The 22265-nt window shown below is 51.8% G+C and overlaps 1 protein-coding gene across 1 annotated transcript in view; it reads left to right on the top strand.

Moving 5' to 3' along the window:
• Nucleotides 1-84: 84 nt before the first annotated feature.
• EPHB1 (EPH receptor B1) overlaps nucleotides 85-22265 on the top strand; it is a 42139-nt gene continuing 19958 nt past the window's right edge. Inside the window, exons 1-3 of the mRNA XM_042820684.1 lie at nucleotides 85-148; nucleotides 16654-16718; nucleotides 18296-18977. Coding sequence (XP_042676618.1) covers nucleotides 91-148; nucleotides 16654-16718; nucleotides 18296-18977 — 805 coding nt within the window. The 5' untranslated portion in view covers nucleotides 85-90. The remainder of the gene's footprint in view (nucleotides 149-16653; nucleotides 16719-18295; nucleotides 18978-22265) is intronic.

Here is a 22265-nt window from a genome sequence, read left to right as displayed (position 1 = left end):
CCCGCCGGCGGCGGCTGACGCCTGCGGAGCGGCGCGCGGTGCCCGGGGAGGCCGAGGCTGCGCGGCGGGGGCCGCCGGCCCGGGGCGGCGATGGCTGCGGATCTGGTGGTGCTACTCTGCCTGGCCGCCGCCGTGGCCGCCGTGGAAGGTGAGGCGGGGGCCGAGCGGCCGAGGGCGGGAGGCGGCTTCGGGATGGGGGCGGTTCCGCCGGGAGATTCCCTCGGAACCGCGGGTCCCGCGGAGGGGCTCCGTGCCGCGCCGGTGCGTCGCGGTTCGGGGAGGAGGAGCGGCCGCGGGGCTGCCGCGATGCGGTGCCGATCCCCGCCCCACCTGTTGAACACCGCGGGTTCGCACCGCGCCTCCCGCATCCCCAGCTCCGCGTTAGTCGGGCAGCGAACGTCGGCCCTTGCCGGAGCGTTGCACGTCGGCCCGGAGAGCGTCGCGCTGTGCCGTGTCTCCTCCGCGACCCGCTGGCGATGCTCTCGGTTGGTATCGCTGCGGCTTGGAGCAGCGCGCCCCGCGGTTCGCGTGCCGTCCGGAGCCGGGGTGACCGCGCTCAGCGCAAGGCGACGGCAGCGCTGGACGAGCTGCGTGCATCTCGGATACGGGGAGTGCTGTGAGATGTCCGCGGCTCAGAGAGAGCCCTGTGTGCGGCTGCTGCTTCGCCTACCCATCCCGTCCCTGGCGAGTCGGCAGCTGGCGTAGCTCCGCTGGCAGCGGGTTGGTGATGCCCCAGAGCCGTTCCCGCAGCCCCCGGTTACCTCTCCCGTTCTTTGGCTCGGGGCGCGCGTTTGCTGCCCGCGTCCTTCGGTTTCCACCGCTTCTGCCCGGTGCTGCGTGGGGCGAGCGCTCCCCCGCAGGGCTGTTCCTGCTGCTGTGCCCGGGGCTGAACCAGGGACGTATCTCCAGAGATGTTGCAAGTCCTGGATTTCTGCGCTACCCAGAGCCATCCCTTTTCTTTTTTACTTCTTCTGCTTTTTAATTTGCACAATCTGGAAAAGAAAACCCAATGGAAAGGAAGAACCTGGGCGCTGGCACGAGGAGCGTACCCAGATCCACCAGCCTGAAGGGAGAGCGTTTTGTTAAGTCATGGGAACGGGCCCTCGCCCGCAGATGCCTGCGCTGCTTTTTTTGACTAATTGCTGGTATCACTGACTCATTATTCCTTGTCTCGGTCGCCTTCCTGTTTCCCGCGTGCTTCGAGGCTTGGGGACGTAGGCGAGGGGAGGATGAAGTTTCGGCGTCCCTGGGCGGTCCTCTGCTGCTTCCCGCAGCAAACCCATCGCACTGGCACCACACCTGCAGCTGAATTCCATCTTGTTTCTCCTCCTTAAGGTGAAGGTCTTCATTTATTTTTTTTTTTTCCCCTGCCTTAATCAAGGCTTTGAATTTCAATTTCCCCGAACGCAGCGCAGCCTGCTGAAAGTTGAATAACTTACGAGGCTCTGGTGGCCTGTGAGAGAAGAAAACAAGCGCCAGCAGTGATGGAGAGATCAGAAGAGCACTGCTGGAGAGGGAAAGCTTGTGAACAGGCTGCCATCGCCGGTATTTCTGGGCTGCTGGAGATGCTCTTGGAGCAGCTAATGCAGAGAGGAGCCCTGGAGGAGCTGTTGGAAGGCAGGCACGGGGCGCAGGCTGCGCTTCTGTTTCGTTCTCTCCTCACTTGCTGCCTGGCTGAAGGCAGGAGCCCAGGCTCACGGGATGCCTCTGGAGGATGCTGCAGCACTCTGCTTCTTCTGAACACAGCAGCACGGCAGTCGCTTAATCGCAGAGCTGAGTAAATAGCTGGGAGGGGGCGGGGGAGTGCTTTCCCCCAAATATTCATCAGGGTCTGAAAGCGCATTTCCATTTGACCTTGCTCGCTTTCTGCAAACGCTCGAGCCGTCGAGCTTGGCACGCATGAATGCTCGTGCAGAGTGAGTTGTGTTTGTTAGCAGTGGTGTGGAGCAGCATGTCCTGGGCTGCAGGAAACCCAGAGTCGGTGTGGTGGGGCTGCTACGGGTCTTTGTGCTATGAGAGCTGGTGGCTCCCAGCCACAGCTTGCTGCTGGGGCATCTCTTGTCACCGTTTATCTTCCAGCAAGTCCGCGTAGTGAGAAATGGTGAGAAAAATGAGATGTGTGTCTGTAAGAGCCAAAGACCCCGTGCTTTGTATTAAAACGTGTTCAACGGAGATTAACTCGTTCTGCTTAATATTTATTACTGTTTCATTTCGCTGGACGTTGAGACTCGTAGAGCTTTGATGAACGGCCTGAACGATACTGCAGTTTCCCTGTAGCCAATTGAAGTATCCCTGTACTCTTTGCTGAAAAAGCTCATTTGTAATTTCCTATGTAATTGCCCTCCTGGTTGTCTGCTGAGGGAATAGCACTGCCCCAGAACGCCGCACAGAACCTGGCCACCTGTCCCCTTTCTCACCACCGGTGCCTGGTAGTAGATGGGTTCCTGCTCTCCCTTTGAGCATCCAGCTCCTGGGTGCTGCATGGGCAGCAGTCACAGAGCTGTACCACCGAGCATCCCTGGGCCAGGTCCAGAGGGAAAGCGCCAGCCTGCTGACAGCGAGCATCGTCCCTCCTATGAATAATTGAAGAGCCTCCCTGTTGAATATTTAATTACAATAATATTTGGTTAACGGAGATTGTTGGTCTCCTTTTGTGCAACTGAGAGTTGCTGTGAGAAAACAACCCATTTAAAAAAAAAAAAAAAAAAAAAAAAGCTGTTGTCTATGATCATTGATTTTAATCTTTTAACTGATCAGTTACTAGGTCAAAATTAGTAAATTAGCTCGGCTCCATTAAGGCTCGTTGGTAATTAATCTCGATGTTTCTAAATAACTGTGCTTTTGCTCACTAATCCTGCAGCCTGGTGTGACCTAATTGCCATGACTGTGATCTGTTTGTAACAGGTTGCTCTGGGTCAGAGGAGATGGTGGTTTGTAAGGGGACCAGGAGAGGCTTTGATTGGATATTGGGAGAAGTTATGAATGGAGAGGGTAGTCAAACATTGGGATGGACTGACCAGAGAAGTGGAGTCCCCATCCCTGGAGGAATTTGTGGTATGTGAACGTGGTGCTAGGAGGTGTGGTTGAGTGATGGGACTCAGGAGGACTGGTTCACAGTTGGATTTGGTGATCATGAAGGGCTTTTCTGATCTTGGTGGTTTATGGCTATGGGGATCTGAGGCTGCTGATCTAGACCACAGCCCCAAGGGGAAGAACTGGATTTAGGGCTGCTGCTTTTGGGGATGCCGCCTCTGACATCCCCACATCCCTTTGGTAGGAGACAGCAGCAAGCTTTGTCCATCCAGAAGAGTGGTTTTGGAAAACAGTTGTAATTTGCTCGTATTCCTTAGTAATCAGGTGGATTCCTTTCAAGGCCTTTGCAAAGTGGGGAAGGGGGGGGGGGAAGCACCAAAGTATTAAGGTTTTTAATTGATTTACTTATATATTTTGATTTGGAAATAACGGCGCTGAGTAATTAAGGGCTCGGAAGGCCTCAGGTATGTGCTTGTTAGCGCAGCGAGAGAGGCATTTAATATCTGGGGAGGCATCCAGGCAGCATCGCCAGCATTCAGAGCTGATTAAGCTGTAATTTATGTTGCAGCAAGGTAAAGTGGTTGCTGGGAACAGGCAAGAGGCTGTGGAAATCCTCGTTTTTAGGCCATTTCCTCTCGTGTGAGTGGGGGCTTTGTCACCCAGTATAGGATTATTGTCCGGAATATGGAGTCCTGCTCTTCTCTCAGCCACACCACCACCATCCCAGACACCCAGGTTTTGGTTACTCAGATCCCAGTCGCTTTGCTTTGAGGTTTTGGTTTCTGTGCCCAAGCTCTATTTTGATTAATTTTCCTCTGCCTGTGAGGAACATCCAGTTGGAGCCCCACTGTGTCTCTTCAGCACTTGGGCCTTTACCCACAGGCTGTGCCCCTCTGCTAGGAACACATATTGGGTCTGCCCCTTCCTGCTGGTGCAGAGCCATCTGCTTCCCTCAGGGACTGATGTTTTACAGAGGCTTTCTTTTGTTTTTTCATCTCTTTTTTTGTTCTGCAGTCAGCTGCAAGGCTTTGACTGGAAGCCCCTGCAAGGCCTGGCTGGGGGGGAGGGTGGTGGGGCTGCATGGACTTCTTGCCATCCCCCTGAGAGTCCTGTTAATTTGGGGATAATTGCTTTTGGCTTGAAAGACGGTTGGTCATTCACCGCGGAGGAGCTGGATGGGTGCGAATTGCATCTTCCAGTGGAAAAATAGGAGCCCAGAGAAAGACATGTTGAAAAGGGAACGCTGCGTTTGAGATGTGCAGGGAAAGGGATCGAATGCGAGGCTGCTGGTATTTTGTGTTTGGGCCAGGTGAGAGGCTGAACCTTCTGGAAAAGCTGAATATTTAGGAAGGCCTGCTTGTGTCTGAAGAGGGGACTTTAACCCCAGGGACCCAGAGGCATCCATCGGGGTCGTGGGCTTCTGGTTCCATTGGCTTCACAGGACCTGAGCTTCTCCAATCTGGAAGATTCCCTGAATCCATCTGGAGTGTCTTTAGGAGCCGGAGATCAGGAGAACTTGAAGCAACGGCTTCAATTTTATAAATCTTCTGAAATGGGAGGATGTGATGGAAATCAGGCATGTGGACGGAGGAGCAATGGGATATTTCCAGAGAACTCCTTGAGGCTTCAGCTGTGGTTTTAATTTGAAACAAATGTGTTGGAAATGAACAAAACTTAGCTTTTCAAGATTACCAGAACAGCTGGCTGCGTTGCCAGAAGTGCAGTGTTTTCAAGCAGCACAAGGCCTCTGTGCAGCAGCTCAGAGGAGCCCTGACCATGGCTGTGTGGCTGCTCAGCCCCTCCATTAATTATTTTTGAAGCGACGAGAGCCTTTGCATCCTCTTTCCATTGCTGGAGATCATGGGTTGCGAAGGAGCCTGGGGCTACAGAGCATCACCATCTCCTGAGCAAAGCTCTGCATGCCTGTGGTGAAGCTGCCCGTAAGCTTTGTGCTGGTGGGTAAGCTCAGCGGGGAGGTTTAGGTTGGATGTTAGGATGAATTCCTTCATGGAAGGGATGATTAGGCATTGAAATGGGCTGCTCAGGGAGGTGGTGGAGTCCCCATGCCTGGGGGTATCTAAGAGATGTGTGCACATGGTTTAGTGGTGGGATTCTTTAGGTCTGGTTGATGGTGGACTTGGTGATCCTGAAAGTCTTCTGACCTGTGGCTTTTGCTGTCTGAGCCTTTACACCATGCAGTGAAGTTGCTGGTTCAGATCTAACTCTACTGAAATCCTCAGGCTTTTGGTGGAGGAGCTGTGGTGTGCAATGAGCTGGCTTTTGCCAATGCCATGTGGTAGGCACAGCCTTCTGTGTCCAGGAGTAGATTGTCTGCTCCTGTTAGCCTGGAGATGCAGGCTCTGGCAGTGGTAGGCACTGGCTGGTGGGATCTGCAAGGTCACCAGCTAGTTGTATTCTATCACTGTCTAAAAATTGGCTTTTATTATTCCTCCCTACACCACACTTGTGTTATTACCGAGGCGGGAGGCTGCTGCACTGAACGGCCAGCTCTCTAGCCTGCTGGAGGCTACAAAAAGATGCTCATTAACTTCAATAGCCTTCAATGGAGGCTGGAGGAAAAGGGCTGCTTTGAGGAGGCTGCTGCTGCGGGCACCCTCCTGCTCTGCCTTTGTGAGCCCTGCCTGGTGTGGAGGAGCAGCTTGCCAGGGCTGGGCTGCATGCACAAGGCTGGCCAGCCCCTGTTCCTTCTAATAGGGATGGGAAACTTGTGCTTTTACATCTGTCTGCTCGTCAAAGCAGCTGCTCCAAACGTCTCACATCCCCATGGGATGCATCCTTGATCCTGCATCAAAGCAGCAGACAGGTTGGCGGGGCTTTGGTGCCTCCTGGTAGGGAGCAGCTTCTGTGCCACAGTGAGTCTGTCTGTATTCAGGCACGGAGACACTGTGATGGAGTGCAGGGATCCTCGCTGTGCTGCACCAGCAGCCCCAAAACTGGGGTGGGTGTGCTCCAGGTGCTGATGGTGAGCTGTTCTCAAAGCATGACCAAAGCTTTCGTCCTAGGGAAGATGCCAGCAGTGATGCTGCTGTGAAATGTGGAAAGAGTGAGAGTACTTTAATGTTTTTTTTGTTTTTTTTTTTCATTTAAAATTCTTTATTAACTAGAAGTCTTACAGTGGCAGGGAGAAGTCCCTTCCCATGCCAGCATCTCTGATGACTGCACAGCGAATGAAACGGGGACCTCCTCTACCAGGCTGGCTTGGTTGCTTCCAAACACAGCTTGAATCTACAGCCTGGTGGATTTTGGAGGTAGTTTGCTGCAAGGGCATGCTTTTATTTATTTATTTAAAATCTTGAAATGTTCGAGGGAGGCTGTGATGCCTCAGAAACACTTTAAGTATTCCTAATAGGTTATCTTGAAAGCTTCCATAAGTCTTGAATGAATCAAAGTGCAAATGTTTGTAATGCAACACCCACGCAGACGAGGAGACACATTTTATGAAGGCAAGAGAGTCAGAAAACAATAAAACATCTTTTATGAAGTTGGTGAGAAACTTATAAACTAGGTGAAGTTTTACAGCATATGAAGTTGATAGGAGTTGTGAACTTGAATTCCTCGGCTGGTTCTCACGTCTTGCTCTTTATTACCCTGGATACCATCTCCTGTTTTTAATAGTTCACTTCATCAGGGTGAGCATGGTTTTGTCTTCCTAAATGAGTCTGACAGTCAGATTTTCACCTGTCTCAAAGTCCTCAGTCGTTCACCAAGGAAGTTTCCTTGGGATGCAGCCCAAGGACCAGCAACTCCACTGGTGCTTGTTTGGTGTCCCCATCTCTAGTGGGCATCATCCTGCTGGGGAGAGAGTGCCTGGAATCCGCCATGGGGATGGGGATCTGGCTGCACTTATCCCTCGTTAGAAAATAATGTGATTGCTGATGTCAAATGTTGTAACTAATCACCAGATTATTCCCTCTAAGATGGGAAAATAATTAGAGATGTTTTTTAAAATAAGCTTCCCACCCTTGGATCTGCTGGGATTAATGTCTGTGGGTGTGTAAATATTTAGTTTCCAATGACTTCTTTTATTTTCTCCCTCCTTTTAGCAGTGATGATAAGCAATTGAAATGAGACAGCAGTAACGCTTAGACTCTCTCTGCAACATCCCAAATATAATTGAAAATTAAAGATGACCCAGAAAAGGAGAAGAAATTGGGCTGCTTCTGGTGTGATGCACAAAGCAAGCTTACGATCTTTCAGAGTTGGTTTTGTCCTGTGGTTGTTGATGTACCACCGTGCTCCTGGAGTGGTGCCTGGTTGCAACTTCAGCCTGGTGTGAGTGCTGGCTTGTGATGCTCCCTGCTCGCCTCCACCCATGGGGCTCTTCTGACATCTATGGGACTCAGGCTGTTTGCAGCGAGGTGTTCTCATGTCTGGATTCCAAATGCTGTTTTGTTTTGCAACTTTTTTTCAGTGTTTGCTGCGCTGTTGTAAAGGTGGGAAGGCGGGTGGAAGGAAGATGAAATCAGAAGCAAAATACGGAGTTAGGCGCAAAAGCGGTTTTAATCGAGTGCCCTGTGGAGCTGCAGGTTAAAGGGATGGCTGTAGCTCATGGTGCACACAGCTCTTAGCAGCTGAAATCCTGGGAGTTGCCCAGGGCCCTTCCTTCAGCCAGTAGGGGGATCAGAATTCACCTTTCTCATAGGTTTGGGTAAAAACTAAGTGAAATGCCAGCCCTGCTGCTGCACCAGCAAGCTGCCCGCAATGCGTAGGGTGGGTGTGCATGCACTGCCTGTTGCTCAGCTGAATTCCTCAGCACCTGTGGGGCTTTGGTCTTGCACCGTGCCATGCTCACAGGGTTTCCAGGATGGCGTGTGTGCCTCGGTGCTCCCTCTGACAAGGGTTCTTTATTGCAGCAGCAGCAACCTGGGGCTGTTGCTTGGCTGCCTGGGCCTTTCCTTAGCGATTGCTCCTGTCATTAGTAACTTTGGTCTTTTTGTTTCTTTGCCTGTGCTCTAGAAAGCCTTCAGGGGTTGTTTAAGAGGAAAGGGGCTGGGGAGCATGTAGCTTTTTGTGTTATTATTATTATATATTATTATAATTAAAACATATTTTTAGCAGCTGAAACCCAAGCCCGTCTGGGTATTTATACAGCAAGATGTTTTGGATGAGGAATAGGCCAAGACAGTCACGTGGCCGGGGCCAACGTGAAACAAAAGAATCCATTTATTATCCAGGCAGGAAATTTGTTCTTCTGGATGCTGTAGCTGCAGACATAATGATTTCATTTCCTTTGGTTCGCCCAGATTAATGGCTTGCACTCTTTTGTTTGCGTGCCTGTGTTATTTCTGTAGCGCGGTTCCCCCCAGCCTGTGCCTGCACGTGTGAGTGCTGTGCCCCTTATCCTCTGTCTGTCTAAGGGTTTGCAGGGCTCCTTGGGGTGCAGGGTGTGGGACAGGAGCTCACTGAGGCTCCTGGTGCCATGGGACCCATCTGCGTGGTGAGCCCACAGCAGGTCTGCCTCGAGGGCTGAGCTGTTGGGTTGCAAATGGTGGTTCTTCCCAACTGGTGGCAAATGGAGGTTTTTATAGGGAGTGCAAGTGGTGGGAAGAGCTTGTATGGTCGCCTTACGGAGCACGTCCTCTCCTTGACCCATGTTTATGGGTGTGCTCTTGGAAGCCTCCAGCTTGGCACACCCAAAGTATCGGAAAGAGCTGCATTTCCGCTCCTCGCGGGCCAGGATGAGGTGTGGGGATACAATCATGGTTCACTCTGGTGGGGATCTGTGCCATTGCTGGGTCCTGTGGAGCATCTCTTGCCCGTTGGTCCCAGCAGGGAGCTGCTGGTGCTGCTGCAGGCTCCGTCAGAGCCACGGGCTGCTTTTTGACACGGACACAGCAAGATTAGCGGCAGCTTTAATTGCTCCCTCTTGCTTTTTGAGTGTTTGCCTTTTGAAAGCAGTGTGACAGGCAAACAATGCCTCCGCATTGTTACCGCTCCAGCAGTCTTCATGGGGGCTTGGCACAGAGCTTTTCATTTACTGTTGGAAGTGCAGTTGCAATGCTCCTCTGGATTTATCTGGGGTGACCCAGTGGGTTTTGCACACTAGTGTGCGTGGAGCTGGAGTTGGGTGTTTAGTTGGCAAAGGCTCAGGGGGCATCCCACTGCCTTTGTGCTCAGCTCTTCCTTCATCCTCCCTTTGGTGTTTGTGCTATCTGCTGTAAATAGGAGTGGAGAGAAGCAGTTCTGCCCTCCTAGAGGAGGTTTCCCCCATGGATAGCCTTGAGGTTTCACAGGGCTGCCATGGGCACATGTGGGCCTGGGCCTCTTCAGGGTTGCCCAGGTGACAGCATCTATGAGGATGTGACAGCTCCATCATGCAGACGGTGATGAACAGTAATGAGGCCCAGAGCACAATGTGCACTTACAGTGATTTATTTCAGCAAGGAAACCACAATCAGGGAGGATGGGTCAGTGTCATCAGCAGGAGAGGTGGTATGGAGATGAGCTTATGGGCAAATTTATCACCAGCTCACACTGCTTTAAAAATGAGCAGAGGCAGCGTTGCATAGAACAGAATCATACTATGCCAGTTCCCTTGCCAAGTACTGGTGGGATTTCAGCCCAAGTGGTGGCAGTGTCCCTGTGACACAGGCAGGGGCTGCTTCCTTCTCCCCCCGCATAGGGAAGCCCTGTGGAGACAGCACCTGCACCTTGCCTTGGGCTCACCCCACTGCAGCATCCTCTCTGTGCCCTGGAGTTGGTGTGGGACAGGCTGAGAGGTCCCAGGGGACACCAGTTTGAGAGAATTTGGGTTTGGGTTTTCTTGCCCTCTGGTGCTGGCTTGGAAAGCTGTGTGTGGAAGCTCTGCTTTGCAGTCACACTGCTTCCTGCAGAAATGTTTGGGCCGGGAGTGATAGCCATGCAGAAGGAAAGGGGAGTGTCCCAGCAAGGGAAATGGTGGTGGTGGTGGTGGTGGCGGGGGGGGGGGGGGAAATACCCATCCTCAGCACGCTTTGGCCTGGCTCCCGGTGCGCAGGTGGCTCTCCTCCTGCCTGCTCTGCTCCAGCCTTTTCTCAGCATGTGCTCCTGCAGGCGGCTGGGCTGGGGGCCGGAGTGTGCACAGCTGGCTGGGAGCCAAGTATATCTCCTTCGGCCTCTTCCTCCTCATCCTTCTCTGCTCCTCAGGTCAGAAGCACATGCAGCACAATGCCTGGCACCGGCAGCATTGCATGAGCCTTGCTTTTGAAGTCTGTTTCCCTCCTGTTGGAATATATGTGGGTTTGATTGCAATGTGCTGATGGCTCTTCAGGTTTTTTTTTTTCCATTTATGTTGTGAGTCCCCCTGAGATGAATGCTCCCTCTGCCCCTGTACTGCTCTTCCACTGTGCTCTTACAGAGAGATAGGTGAGTGCTGGCCGTGCCCCGTATTGGTCATGGAGCTGGCACTTTCCCATAGCTTGCTATCCTGCAAGCCCCCCTAACTGCAGAGGTGTTGGGTGAGCATTTTCCTTTCCACCCAGGCCCTCTGCCCCTCCAAGAGCTGTTAATGCCCCTCCCAGCCCCACGGCACGAGGCAGTGCAGCACTGACAGTCATCTGGAAATGTTGGCTGATGTGTTGGGTTATTTACTGTGTAGAGCAGCTGTCACACACGTGTACCTAGAGACTGCTCAGAGTAATAGTAACATGTTTGGGAAAGGTTGTGGGATGGTGATGGAGTGCAGGCACTGTTTTGAGCAGATCCAAAAGATTTGATGGGGGGGGAAAAAAGGAAAAGCTGCAGAAATGTAGCTTTTAAGTAGGTTCTCTGCCCACCCTGGGGTGTGGTGAGCAGGAGGAAGGAGAAGCAAATATTTGGTGTAGGATTTACCCCCTCTGCTGACCTCAGACTGGTGTTAATTTGGTGTGTCTGCCAAGAAAGCTGAGGTCCTGGCTGCATCCTTGTTTTGCAGGAATTGGGATGGGTGAAAGGAGGTCGCTTGGTAGCTTGCAGTCAACAACCCACACTTGTTTGCTGTTTGAGCAGCTCGCCGTGTTTGTTGCTCTCGCAGAATCCTTTGGCTTTTTGAAATAAGATCTGGTAAATAGGTGCAGAATGGGTCTGGTGTATTGGTTCAATGAAGCTCATCGCAGCTGTGTCCCTGTGCTCGTGGCCATTGGGACTGTCTTCAGAGGCAAGTGCTGTGGCATCCTAGGATGCTGTGCTGGGGAATCACCCTGCAGTCCCTTGAGTGTGGACAGCATGTCCTTTTAATTTGTGCTAACATGCATAATAATGGGTGCTGTTAATGTCTATGACTGATCTATCTTTTCAGCTGTCTGGCTCTGTATTTGTAGGATAGCATTTCCAAGGGAATCCCGGTTGTTCAGGAGAATGCATCCACCAGACCCATTAGGCTCCCTTGCTTCCCTCCACGCTGCCTGGAGCACCAAGTTCGTCGCTTCTGGGGAGCAGAAAACACAGGCTTGTTGGGTCTGGGATCAAAGTGCTGTGATTGCTGTGTGAGGGTTCAGAAAGCACTCCATCAGCCCTGTGCAAGGAGAAGATGGAGAGGCTGCAGGCTGTGTATTCCAAGTGCTGCATCCCTGGTGCATCGTGCTTTGCCTGCAGCTACCCACTGCTGTTAATCAGATTGCAGCAGCCCCTGTTGCTGATTTATCGTCTCAAACCAGTGAAAAGCAGCGGCTTGATCACTACCCCCTGAGAGCCCAGCAAAAGCTTTGGGCAGAGCAATCAGTGAGGTCGGTGTGGGGGAGCCCCGTGGCAATTGACTCGTCCTTGCCTCCTGCAGGATGCTGTGCTCTCACTTGGGCACGAGTGATCTGGGTGCTGGGTTGCTCTGGGGCTGTGCATGCCCCAGCCAGCTGGTCTGCACTCAGGAACCCCAGTGATGTGCGTGAAGCTGCTGCACCCAGCTCCTGGTGTGGCAAGGGGCTGGTGCCCTCTAGCTCCTGGCCGTTGGCTGTATCCTCTTGGGATGATGCTAGTGTGCATGGAGAAGGGATTTGGGCTTAGCACTGCCTTGGCGTGGAGCCCTCCAGAGGCAGGGCCATGCGTTCCGTGGAGCTGTGCTGGAAGCTGGCTTGTTTCTCATGGGACATCTGCTGCAACACTCCCTCAGAGTTTCAACCTCCACCATCTGTGTGCAGAAAAATTCATCCTGCAAGCCAGACCCTCCATGTCACTGAGCTGTATCTTGCACTGGGGGGTGCTGCTTCACACAGCCTTTGGGAGCCCCTGCCCATCCTGGGACAGCTGAGTTCCTCTTCCATGCCTTCTGGAAAAGGAAACAAGCGGCTGCCAAGCTCGACATATGGTGATTTTGGGGGCAGACTGGTAGAGTTCAGTGATGCTTGTTGGCAGCTCAGCCTCGAGAAAGCAAAGATGACAATTTAAATGCATAGTGACATTGTTCTGGAAGATGTCTTCCTGAAAGATAGCCTTGTCATTTTACAGTGTTGAATTGTTCCCCTGGTGCTAGTGGTGGAAAAGCTGAGCTCTTGGGATGCCTGGATCTATCCTGGTGCCCGCGGTATTCACCAAAGCGCTGCGTCAGCCTGTGGAGCCTCCTGGGTTACAAAACACATCTGTGATTACCTACAAGTACTTCCATGAGGTCTTATGGTGTGAGCTACGTTCTGTTCATCTGCAGCCTGGGTGTGACTGTGGGCTGTGTGGTACTGGCAACCTGCTTCACCATCGTGGGAACATCTGAGCTGTGTACGTCTGGATCACACTGATTTGGCTGTAACATGCTGTTTTGAGGCCTCCCGTAGCCTCTGATGTCTTGTGTGAGCTCAGTGGATTAAAACTTGTTCCCAAATTTCATAAAATAGGTTTATAATTTGGAAAACAAGGTATTGAAAGTACTATCTTCTTTCTCTTATCTTTGTTATTTGATTTGGTCCCCTTTGTCTTTTTTTCGCTGTGATGTGTGCCTTTTTCTATAATTTTCTGCCGCTTCCTTCCCTCTCTCTTATCTCTCCCTCTGCAGTTCTCTCCCTGATTCTCTCTGTTCCTCACTCCCTCTCCCTCCCCTGTGCAATCTATTTGCAGGCAGGTTGTCTCTTTGATTTACTGTATCTCTCCTCAGTGGGATTATGATGAATGGTTTGTAGGGCCGTGGCTGAGCTGGCCTGGCACTGCATGTTTGCACGGGGTCAAACACCTTTGGAGCGGGAAAATCACGTGAAGGTACGTGGGGAACCTCGGTACTGCCAGCCCCACTGCTTCTGCCCCACTGATCCTTGGGCAGAGGGGGGCAATTGGGACGGGTGAGTGGGTGGGTGATGGAGTTCAAGGTCCAGTAGGAGCGACCCACCAGATCCCAGCAAAGAGGGGCTCTTTCCGCTCTTTCCTATTCTGCACTGAGCTGCCATGGGGCAGTTCTAACTTTAAAGAGGGTGAAAAAGATCTCTTCTCAGGGAAAGCCGTGCTATTGAGTGGGAAATGATGTTCAGAGCGCTTGTGTTGACTTGCCACCAAGTCAGTGCCTGCTTGCATTTGCAGCTGCTGGGAGATGCATGTTGGTAAGCGGGACTTGTTCATGGTGGGGAACCTTTGCATTGCCTCTTCAATTTCTGGCTTTTCCAGTCTGTGCTAAGCACTGACAGAGGACTCTCTGTGCCCTGGTACTGTGAGATGGCTGCGTCTGTATGTACCCATACATGCCCAAAAACGTAGGCAGGTATTTTTTGGGGGCACTTCTAGTTGCATCAGGCAGTGTATTCCAGTGTGGCACATCCTGATACAGATAGTGTTTGCTCCTTGTAATTAGAGCACTTCATGGGGAGGAGGGCTCGATGCAGCCCATCCCAATGTGACACAGCACCTATATGCGTGTAAAACCGCTTTCCATCCCCAGGTGTTGCTTTTTGGCCACCGTAGGACTACAGGTGGTGTTGGTGCAGCAGAGGCTCTTTGTGTAGCTGCTGCTCTTGGAAAGGTTCATCACAAAGCTCTGAGGTGTCGGTGTCCCCTTCACAGCAATGGGCAGGGAAGCATCCTGCTGCCTTGTTTTTGTTGTTCAGTGTGTCCTCTGCGATCTGAACTCGGTTTGTTATTCTAGGGATAATCTTTCATAATGAATCTGCGGGAGATTGATGGGGATAGCTCGTTATACACTTCCAGAGCAGTTTCGCTGTAATTCTGTAGCAGCAAAATGCACCATTAAAGGCAGAGAGCCATGGGAATGATGGGACATAATTAGTTGTTGCTGTAATATTTTTGATTGAAAGTGTGTAGATACTGCAAACGGCTCTTTCAGAAACTGGGACTCTTAAGGAATGTGAAGAGAAGCAGTGCTCCTCCAGTGGGAGAGGGTGATCCTGGTTTTCTCCTACCTGGCACTGACACAGAGACAGAAGAGTCCTGTGTTGAGATCCAGATGTGTGCAGAGCAGCTTGCACATCTGGCTTGCTCCTGCTTTGCTATTGCTTGATGGGAAGTGTGAGATACATGGCGATTTCTTGCACCCTTGGAACGTCGTGGCCAGGAGCAGGGCTGCCATGGGCATGGGGAACAATGTGAAATGGCCTGGGCGACCTTCTGGTGTAGCTTTGAGCTTCAGGTCTCTGTGTGTGGGGGACAGAGGGAACTGAATTATAGCAACTCCTCCTTGTAGGACTCCTTTCCCGCTGACGTTAAGAAGCTTAATCTGAGCCATGAGCAGATCAGGACTGGCAACAGCAGCCATGCTGTGGCCACAGGAAGGCAGAGCTGTGGCATTGTCTCCATCAGCAATAGTTGGTGCTGGTCTTTGCAGTGAAGCTTCTAGATTTATTTTCCTGTTGCTTGCTTTTGTAGTGCTACCAGCTCGGGGCAGGCCATCCCCAGTGCCAGCCTTAGGCTGATTGCACTGATGCTCCCAGAGGAAGGGGTGCAGAGAGAAAGCTGCTGCCTACTCTGGAAGCAGGGCTGCATCCCCGAGCACCCTGAGACTTGCTGCAGGAAGGGGCAGCCCCAAGCATCGCCATGCTCCACAGCCTACCTGCTCTCACCCCACGTTTGTTATTCCCCCGTTGTTTGAGTGATGCTCCTCTGAGCCCACTGTGGATGCCACCTTGGTCCCTGCCCGCTGGGGACACGCTGGTACCACTGCAGATGGACCCGCTCCGCTCGGCAAGGATGTTCCTGCATGCTAATTGCTGGCATCTTTACTTGTTACGAGTGTAATTGTGAGTAGATGTTTGTTTTTGTATTGATAATTAGGGACTGAAACAGATGGTGGAGGCTTAGTTTAAAGTAATGTGTCCATTAAAGAAAATCTACTGTATACAGCGCAAGATTCTTCACTCAGAGAGAGCTCTGCTTTCCACAGCAAAGCTCAGCTTCTCCCTAACGAGGGCTTTGGCCAGACATGAAAGATCATGTCCCTGCCCACTGACACCTCTCCAAGCCCTGGTGTTTAGCTTCCTTCCAGGGCGCTGCTCGGTATTGGGCAGCCCTGGAGCATCCCACTTGTGTGGGGAGCAGCTCCCTGCTTGGGGAGCAGGCAGTGTTCCAGTGGGCTTAGCGTATCAGATGGGCTGCTGCAGCTGAGCAGGGCTACTTCTGCTCTGGGTGGTTCTGACTGAGATGGAGTGGCACCAGCTGAACCTGGAGGTGCCTCCAGCCTCGGCCACGTGGTGGTTGTGTGGTCAGCCTTGGGGTTTTGGTGAGGCCAAGCTTTCCCTGAGCCTCAGTGAACGGTTTGGGGTTGTTCTCATCCTTCCTTCTCCTTGTCCCAGAGAATGGCATTGTAGAGAACCACAGTGGGAAGATGTGCCATCTGGAAACATGCCTAGATCACTAAGAAAAGACAGGCAAGAGCTTTTTGGTAGGGAGGCAGCTTTTTTTTGATGCTGACAGGATGCATCTCTTCTTGGTGTGTGTATTTCTTTCAAGTCTCCTGCTTCAGGAGCTGCTGTGTGCCGCGTCGTGCTGTTCCTTCCAGCTTTCTTCCCAAAATTCAGAGCCTGTTTGGGGGTTGCAGTGGGAGGAACTGTGTTTGAAGGGCTGTAGCAATGACTAATGAGTGCTTAACGACATGCACGGCCATACTTATGGCAGGGGGAGAAAATTTGCGTGGTGTGTGGTGGGGACACAAGTGGGTGCAAGTTACTGGACAGGGAGATGGGATAAGCTGTGACTGAGTTGTGTTGTTTGTACCAGCACAAAGCTAGGAGATGTGCTTGCTGTGGTGCTGGGCTGCAGAGCAAAGGATGGGGCCAATTCCAGGCACGTTTCCTTCCCAGCTTTGCTTTAGACTCAGGAGTTGAGCAAATTAATCTGCATGTCTGCTTGCTGAAAACAAATAAATAAAACCTGGAGGATTTCTCCCATCTGTTTCTATATGTTGTTGCTCTCACTGTTATTGTTGTTACTCTTGTTTTGTTTTTTTTTTCCCCTTGTACAAGAGCAAGAAAAAAAGCAGGGAAATGCCAGCTGTAATGCTGCAGTACAGCTTTTCAATATCTCCCACCAAACCCACCACTGAAAACCTCCCAGCACAGGATCACCACTCCAGCAGCTCCGCTGTCATTGCTAAGGCTGAAATCATCCTGCCAAATCACAGCTGCCAAGCTCCCCATGGAACCCATCTCAGTGTGGGTTCGTGTAGGTGGTGATGGCACAAAGCACAGTGTCCTCCTTCGTGTTCTTCCTCTTGTGTTTCCTCAGAGACCCTGATGGACACACGGACGGCGACGGCCGAGCTGGGCTGGACTGCCAACCCTCCGTCAGGGGTAAGTTATCCCACATCCAACCACGCAGTCCCAGAGCTGATGGGATCCCTGTGCATTCCTCTCTGCCCTGCTGCCCATCCAGCACGCTCCTCCCTATCCTCCTGCTTGCTCCTCCTCTCTCCTGTACCACAAGGCTTGTAATTAGGAAACATTAGCAGGCTCAAAACAGCTTTCATACCTGGAACATCATCCGTAATTGCACTCAGCAGTGCTCTTCCTGGCTATTAATGTCACTTTTATGAAGTAATGAGGAACAAAACACCCCGAAGCACTTAAAACATCTTTTTTATATAATACGAGTCGTTGAGGGATGGAAGCATAAAATAACCTGACTCACATTCCCCTGACAGAAAAAGTGATAGACAAAGACGGGTGCAGACAGGGAGGGAGCGGTGGGTGGTAGAAATGATGGAGAGGCACTGTGGAGCCTGAGGTACAGCATTTGTTGGCTTGGCAGACTGGTTCCTTTGCTCCCAAAAACCACAGCTGGCCAGCTGTGCTGCTAGTGGTCCCGGGGTGCAGTGGTTTTACAGCTTTGCAAGCATCCAGTGTGAGATTTGGACAAACCTGAGTGATGAAAGAGCTCTGCATGCAGTGAAATACCTGCGTGCATACAGCAATAGAAGTACAGGTGTGTAATTAAATGAGAGTGCTTAATACCTTACTCTCCATCCTTGTGTTGGTTTAACACAGTGAGCATCCTTAGGCTCACCCCTAGAGAGGGGGTGGGGACCTCTTTTCTTGGTTCTCCTGCTCACCTTGGCCTCAGCCTTAGTTGGGACATCAAGTGTCCCTTGGATGGCAGCAGTAAACTGTGTGTGCTCCTGCTCCTCTGCCTGTCAGGGCTGGATCTGCCCATCCTGCTGCCACCAGAGTGATGCCTGGGGAAGGTGGGGAGGGCTGGCAGAGGTAAAAAGGGCAAAGCCTGTAACACTGTAGGGTTGGCTTGGTTCACCCACGAGTGCTGCTGCTGCCTCACCCCCAGAAATCATGCCCCGTATCAGCATGCTGCGTGAAGATTGCCACGTGAATAATGCTGTTATGAGGAGACTGTAAACATGGATTAATGAAAATGAATGGATTATGAGGTTGTAAATCTGTCTGTAGGACACTAATGCCATCATACACTATTCACAGTTTGCTGCTGTCCCTTAATTGAAATTGTAGCCTAAATTACATTAATACTCTTCTCTAAATCAAACCACGAGTCTGTATTCTCTCTCTTTGCTGTGATGTGCTTTGGGAATGTTGTTTTTTTTTGCCAGGGGAAGCAGTCCCCTTGTGCTGGGACCTGAGGTCAGACTTGCTCATCTGCCCCCACGGTGACTTGGTCACTGACATAGGCACGGCCTCTTGTACTGCTTTCCTTCATTTCTCCAGTTGCCTAGTCTGTCTTTCTTTCCCTCGTTGCATCTTCTTGTGAGGTGCTACCATATGACCTCCAGAGGCCCCTTCCAGTCTTGGCCAGTCCTTGGTTTTGTGCCCTCCTTTCAGGACAGCCTTGCTGCATGCGGGGTGACCTCCACCTCCAGCGCCCCCATCTCCTTCTCACGACCTCTCTTTTCTCCTTTGTGCAGTGGGAAGAAGTGAGTGGCTACGACGAAAACCTGAACACCATCCGTACGTACCAGGTGTGCAACGTCTTCGAGCCAAACCAGAACAACTGGCTCCTCACCACCTTCATCAACCGGCGCGGAGCTCACCGCATCTACACCGAGATGCGCTTCACTGTGAGGGACTGCAGCAGCCTCCCCAACGTTCCTGGCTCCTGCAAGGAGACCTTCAACCTCTATTACTACGAGACAGACTCTGTCATTGCCACCAAGAAGTCGGCCTTCTGGACGGAGGCACCCTACCTCAAAGTGGACACCATTGCTGCTGACGAGAGCTTTTCCCAGGTGGACTTTGGTGGCAGGTTGATGAAGGTGAACACAGAAGTGAGAAGTTTTGGGCCCCTGACCCGCAATGGCTTTTACCTGGCTTTCCAGGACTACGGGGCTTGCATGTCTCTGCTCTCCGTCAGGGTTTTCTTCAAGAAGTGCCCAAGCGTGGTGCAGAACTTTGCTATCTTCCCTGAGACCATGACGGGGGCAGAGAGCACCTCTCTGGTGACAGCACGGGGCACCTGCATCCCCAACGCTGAGGAGGTGGATGTGCCCATCAAGCTGTACTGCAACGGGGATGGGGAGTGGATGGTACCTATAGGTCGCTGTACCTGCAAGGCTGGTTATGAGCCAGAAAACAACGTGGCTTGCAAAGGTAAGGCTGGGGTTGCTTTGCAGGGAGCTCTGTACTTCTTGAGCTTTTCCATTGTGTTGTTTGTACCCAAATTAACTGCTGTGGGTGATGTCAACAGTGCGGGGCTCCAGAAAGCCTTGTCGCAAAGCAGTTTTGTTTTAGGGGGCTGAGGCGGTGTGCAGTGTCATATTGAAGGCTGTCAGGCTGCTTTCCAGGTGATGTGGGTTTTGCTCTGGTGCCCCTGATCTTTGGTCACCGGTGTCCTTTTAGGGAAGTGTGAATTTTCTTCTCCTTCCAAAGTCTGAATCTGTCCTGATTGCCTTTGTCTCGTGGCTGTGATCTTCCTGCTGGGAGCGCAGCTTTGGAGCAGAGCCTGCTATGTATCCCACACACTGTTGTGACCCAATGCACAGCAAAAATGGTAGGAGTAGAGCGGAAACCCACAGCCCCAGGATGCTTGCAGTGTGCCAAGTTCAACCTGCAGCCTCTGTGCTCTCCAGCCAGTAGCAGTGCTAGCAGAACTCAGTGCAAGTCTCTGCTGTGGCTTGCAGCGTGATGAGGACACAGGCACCGACTCACTGCTGCAGTGATTTGCTGCCTTCAAAGGGCGATGCTCGCTGGCGGAGCCGCTTTCATCTCCTCGTTATTTCCTGAGCAAAGCTGCAGGAGCCAGGCAGCTGTCCCCAGCCTGAGTGCTCCTCTGCTGCTCTGCTTCTGGGTAGTAATTGGCTTTTTTCTGCTGTTTTTCTGGGTTCTCCCAGCCACGCTGCCGGTGTGCAGCTGCCAGGTTATAAATATGGAAGCGGCGCTTGCTTCTTGTCATCTCCTTTTGCAGTTCTGGTGAATATTTCTCAAATAACATTGGAGGATTTTTTTCTATTAGCATTACACACTGCCCTTGCCATCCCTTCTCTTAAAACGTGGTTCTGTGTTTTGCTTGGAAGCAGGGGAGCAGAGGATTTTTGTGTGAGAAGCCAATTCCATTTCAGTAGTGCTTTCTGAATGGCTTCTGGAAGAGCTGAGAGTAGGAGGGGTTGGGAAACAGGGGTTCAAAGGCAACTTCAGAATGGGTTTAAAAGCCACAGAGTCATAGGGCTGGTTTGGTAAGGGAAGGGCTTGGACCTTGACTCTAGAATGCTGGTGGCAGGGTGTTTGGAAGGCTTGGCTGGGATGCTTTTAGGATGGCCATCATAGCCTTTTTGTACAGGACTCAAGCTAGGCAGAAGCTTGCTTTTTCATTTGCCTCAGTAAATCTTTGCTGGGGGATGTGGGAGAATACAACCAGCCTGGCAGCTCCTATTGTTTTTCACTCTGGGGGGGAAAAAAAAGTGCTTTCTTGTCATGTGAAGGATTCTGAAAACTGGGAAACAACCATGAGTCTGCACACTTGTGCAATGCTTTTGCATCTTGGGATCCTACAGGAGAGCCAGGGCGTTGCAGCAGGGGATGAGGGATGTCCACATCCCAGAGCATCTGTGCAGCACCCAGCTGGGTGTGCAGTACCCACTTGTGAAGAGCAGGAACTGAAGGAGAAACCTCTGCAGACTTCCAAGAGCTGATGGCCTTGGTGTGAGAGCATGCATGGAACTAAGGTTCGTTTGGATGGAAGCTTAGGATACTAGCAGGTCTAGGGATGTAGAAATGTCTGGTGTGGGTTGGCTGGCTGCATCATAAAGCACACCATTGGTTTCTGTGGGTGCTGCTTGGGCAGTGGCTTAGCAGTCCCACCACTTGTGACTTGTGATTGGTGGTGCTGTGAGTGCTGCCAGGCACTGATGTGCTGTGTCTGCAGCAGGACTCGGTAACACTCCTGTTCCCCAGCTACTGCTGCAGGAGGAGTGGCAGAGGATGCGATGGTGAGTGAGACCTGTAGGTCTGAAGGTGCTGTGGTATGCTGGTGAGGAGCAGCAAACCCATAGATCAGCCAGCCCTCCCTAGAAGCTTGGTAAAACCAGTCCTAAGAGCTGCCAGTTGGCTGCACTTAGGTAATAATCTTCCCTTGAGTTGACCGTGGGTGCCAGCCCTGCCCATAGCAGGGGATTGGAACTGGATGATCTTTGAGATCCCTTCAAACCCAAAGCATTGTACAGTTCCATGATTCCCAGTGGCTTGTGTGCATCTTTTGGCCAGCAAGCTCCTCCTTGACTCCATGTCCCTCAGAGACCACAAGAGAAGATCTGAGCCCGCTGCTGCCCTACTCAAGTGTCAGTGGGCAGGAACTGGCACGTAACAAGATCTGGGAGCCATCATTCAATGGGTTTCTTGTTGGGTTTGGGTGGTGGAGTGACGATGGTTAGGGATGGCAGCCCTCCCTTTAACTGGAGATCTGTGTCCTTCAGCATGATTGCTCGTTGCTGGGCCAGGTTTGGGATTGTGCCTCGTGTTGGGTGAACATCTCCTGTGTGCAGCTCCCAGGAGGCTGCTGACATCTGCTTGAAGCTTTCGTCAACCCGAGCAGCCAAGATGAGCTGCTTAATGAGCCCAGGGGAATTGTCACAGAAAAATCTACGGTATTTTAAGGCTGAGAAAATGGGCTTAATTCCTCAGAGAGGAAAGTGGGGAAAGGGGGAAAAAAGGGTTGAATTGTTGAGCTCTCTCGCCTCGATCTCATCCCTCCTGGCATGGGAGTGGAGGAGATGCTGTGTGGGGCTTTGGAGTGGAGTGGTTTGGTGCCACAAGGGATTCATTAATGCTGGCTGCTGACTGCCAACTCCAAGTGCAGACAGCACAGTCTTCCTTGGAGCGTTGTGTTTTGGGGTTGGAGTGACTGGAGGGCCTGGCTGTCCCATTGAGGTGGGTTTTCTAGCTAGATGGTGCAGCTCTGTCCCCAGAGCCCAGGCAGTGCCTTTCCCTGGGCACCTCGCTTCTCCCAGCCTTTGGTTGATGCAGAACAGTGGCTGCTGCTGTGCCCCAAATGAATAATGCATCAAACATGCTAGCCTCAGCACCATTTGGTGCATATTGAACCATCCATCTCGCTTGGCCGTGCTGCATGGCTTGGGACACAATGCATCACTGTGCCATGAGGAGGTGGGAGGGAATGTGGGATCAGGGGGGTGCCTGAGAGCTTGGGTGTGAACATACAAAGTACAGTTTGTGTTTATTCCCAAAAGAGAATCAGCAGAGCCTTTCTCTGCTGGTGTTTCACCCTGGATCCTAAGGATGGTGAGCGACTGGGAAGCATTGTTGGTTGGGAACAGGGCGGTGCTGCCTTGGTTTGGGGGGGGGGAGTAAAGGAAATGGGCTGAAAAGGAAGCAGCTTTGTGCCAAATTTTGCATTTCTAAAAGCAGAGCAAAGAGCTGAGACCG

This window comes from Centrocercus urophasianus, unplaced genomic scaffold (genome assembly GCF_019232065.1).
Source record: "Centrocercus urophasianus isolate 14NV4802_14NV808 unplaced genomic scaffold, USGS_Curo_1.0 seq_19, whole genome shotgun sequence".
Lineage (NCBI taxonomy): Eukaryota > Metazoa > Chordata > Aves > Galliformes > Phasianidae > Centrocercus > Centrocercus urophasianus.
The sequence above is the reverse complement of the archived record's forward strand: the minus strand, read 5'-3'. Positions and strand labels throughout refer to the sequence as shown.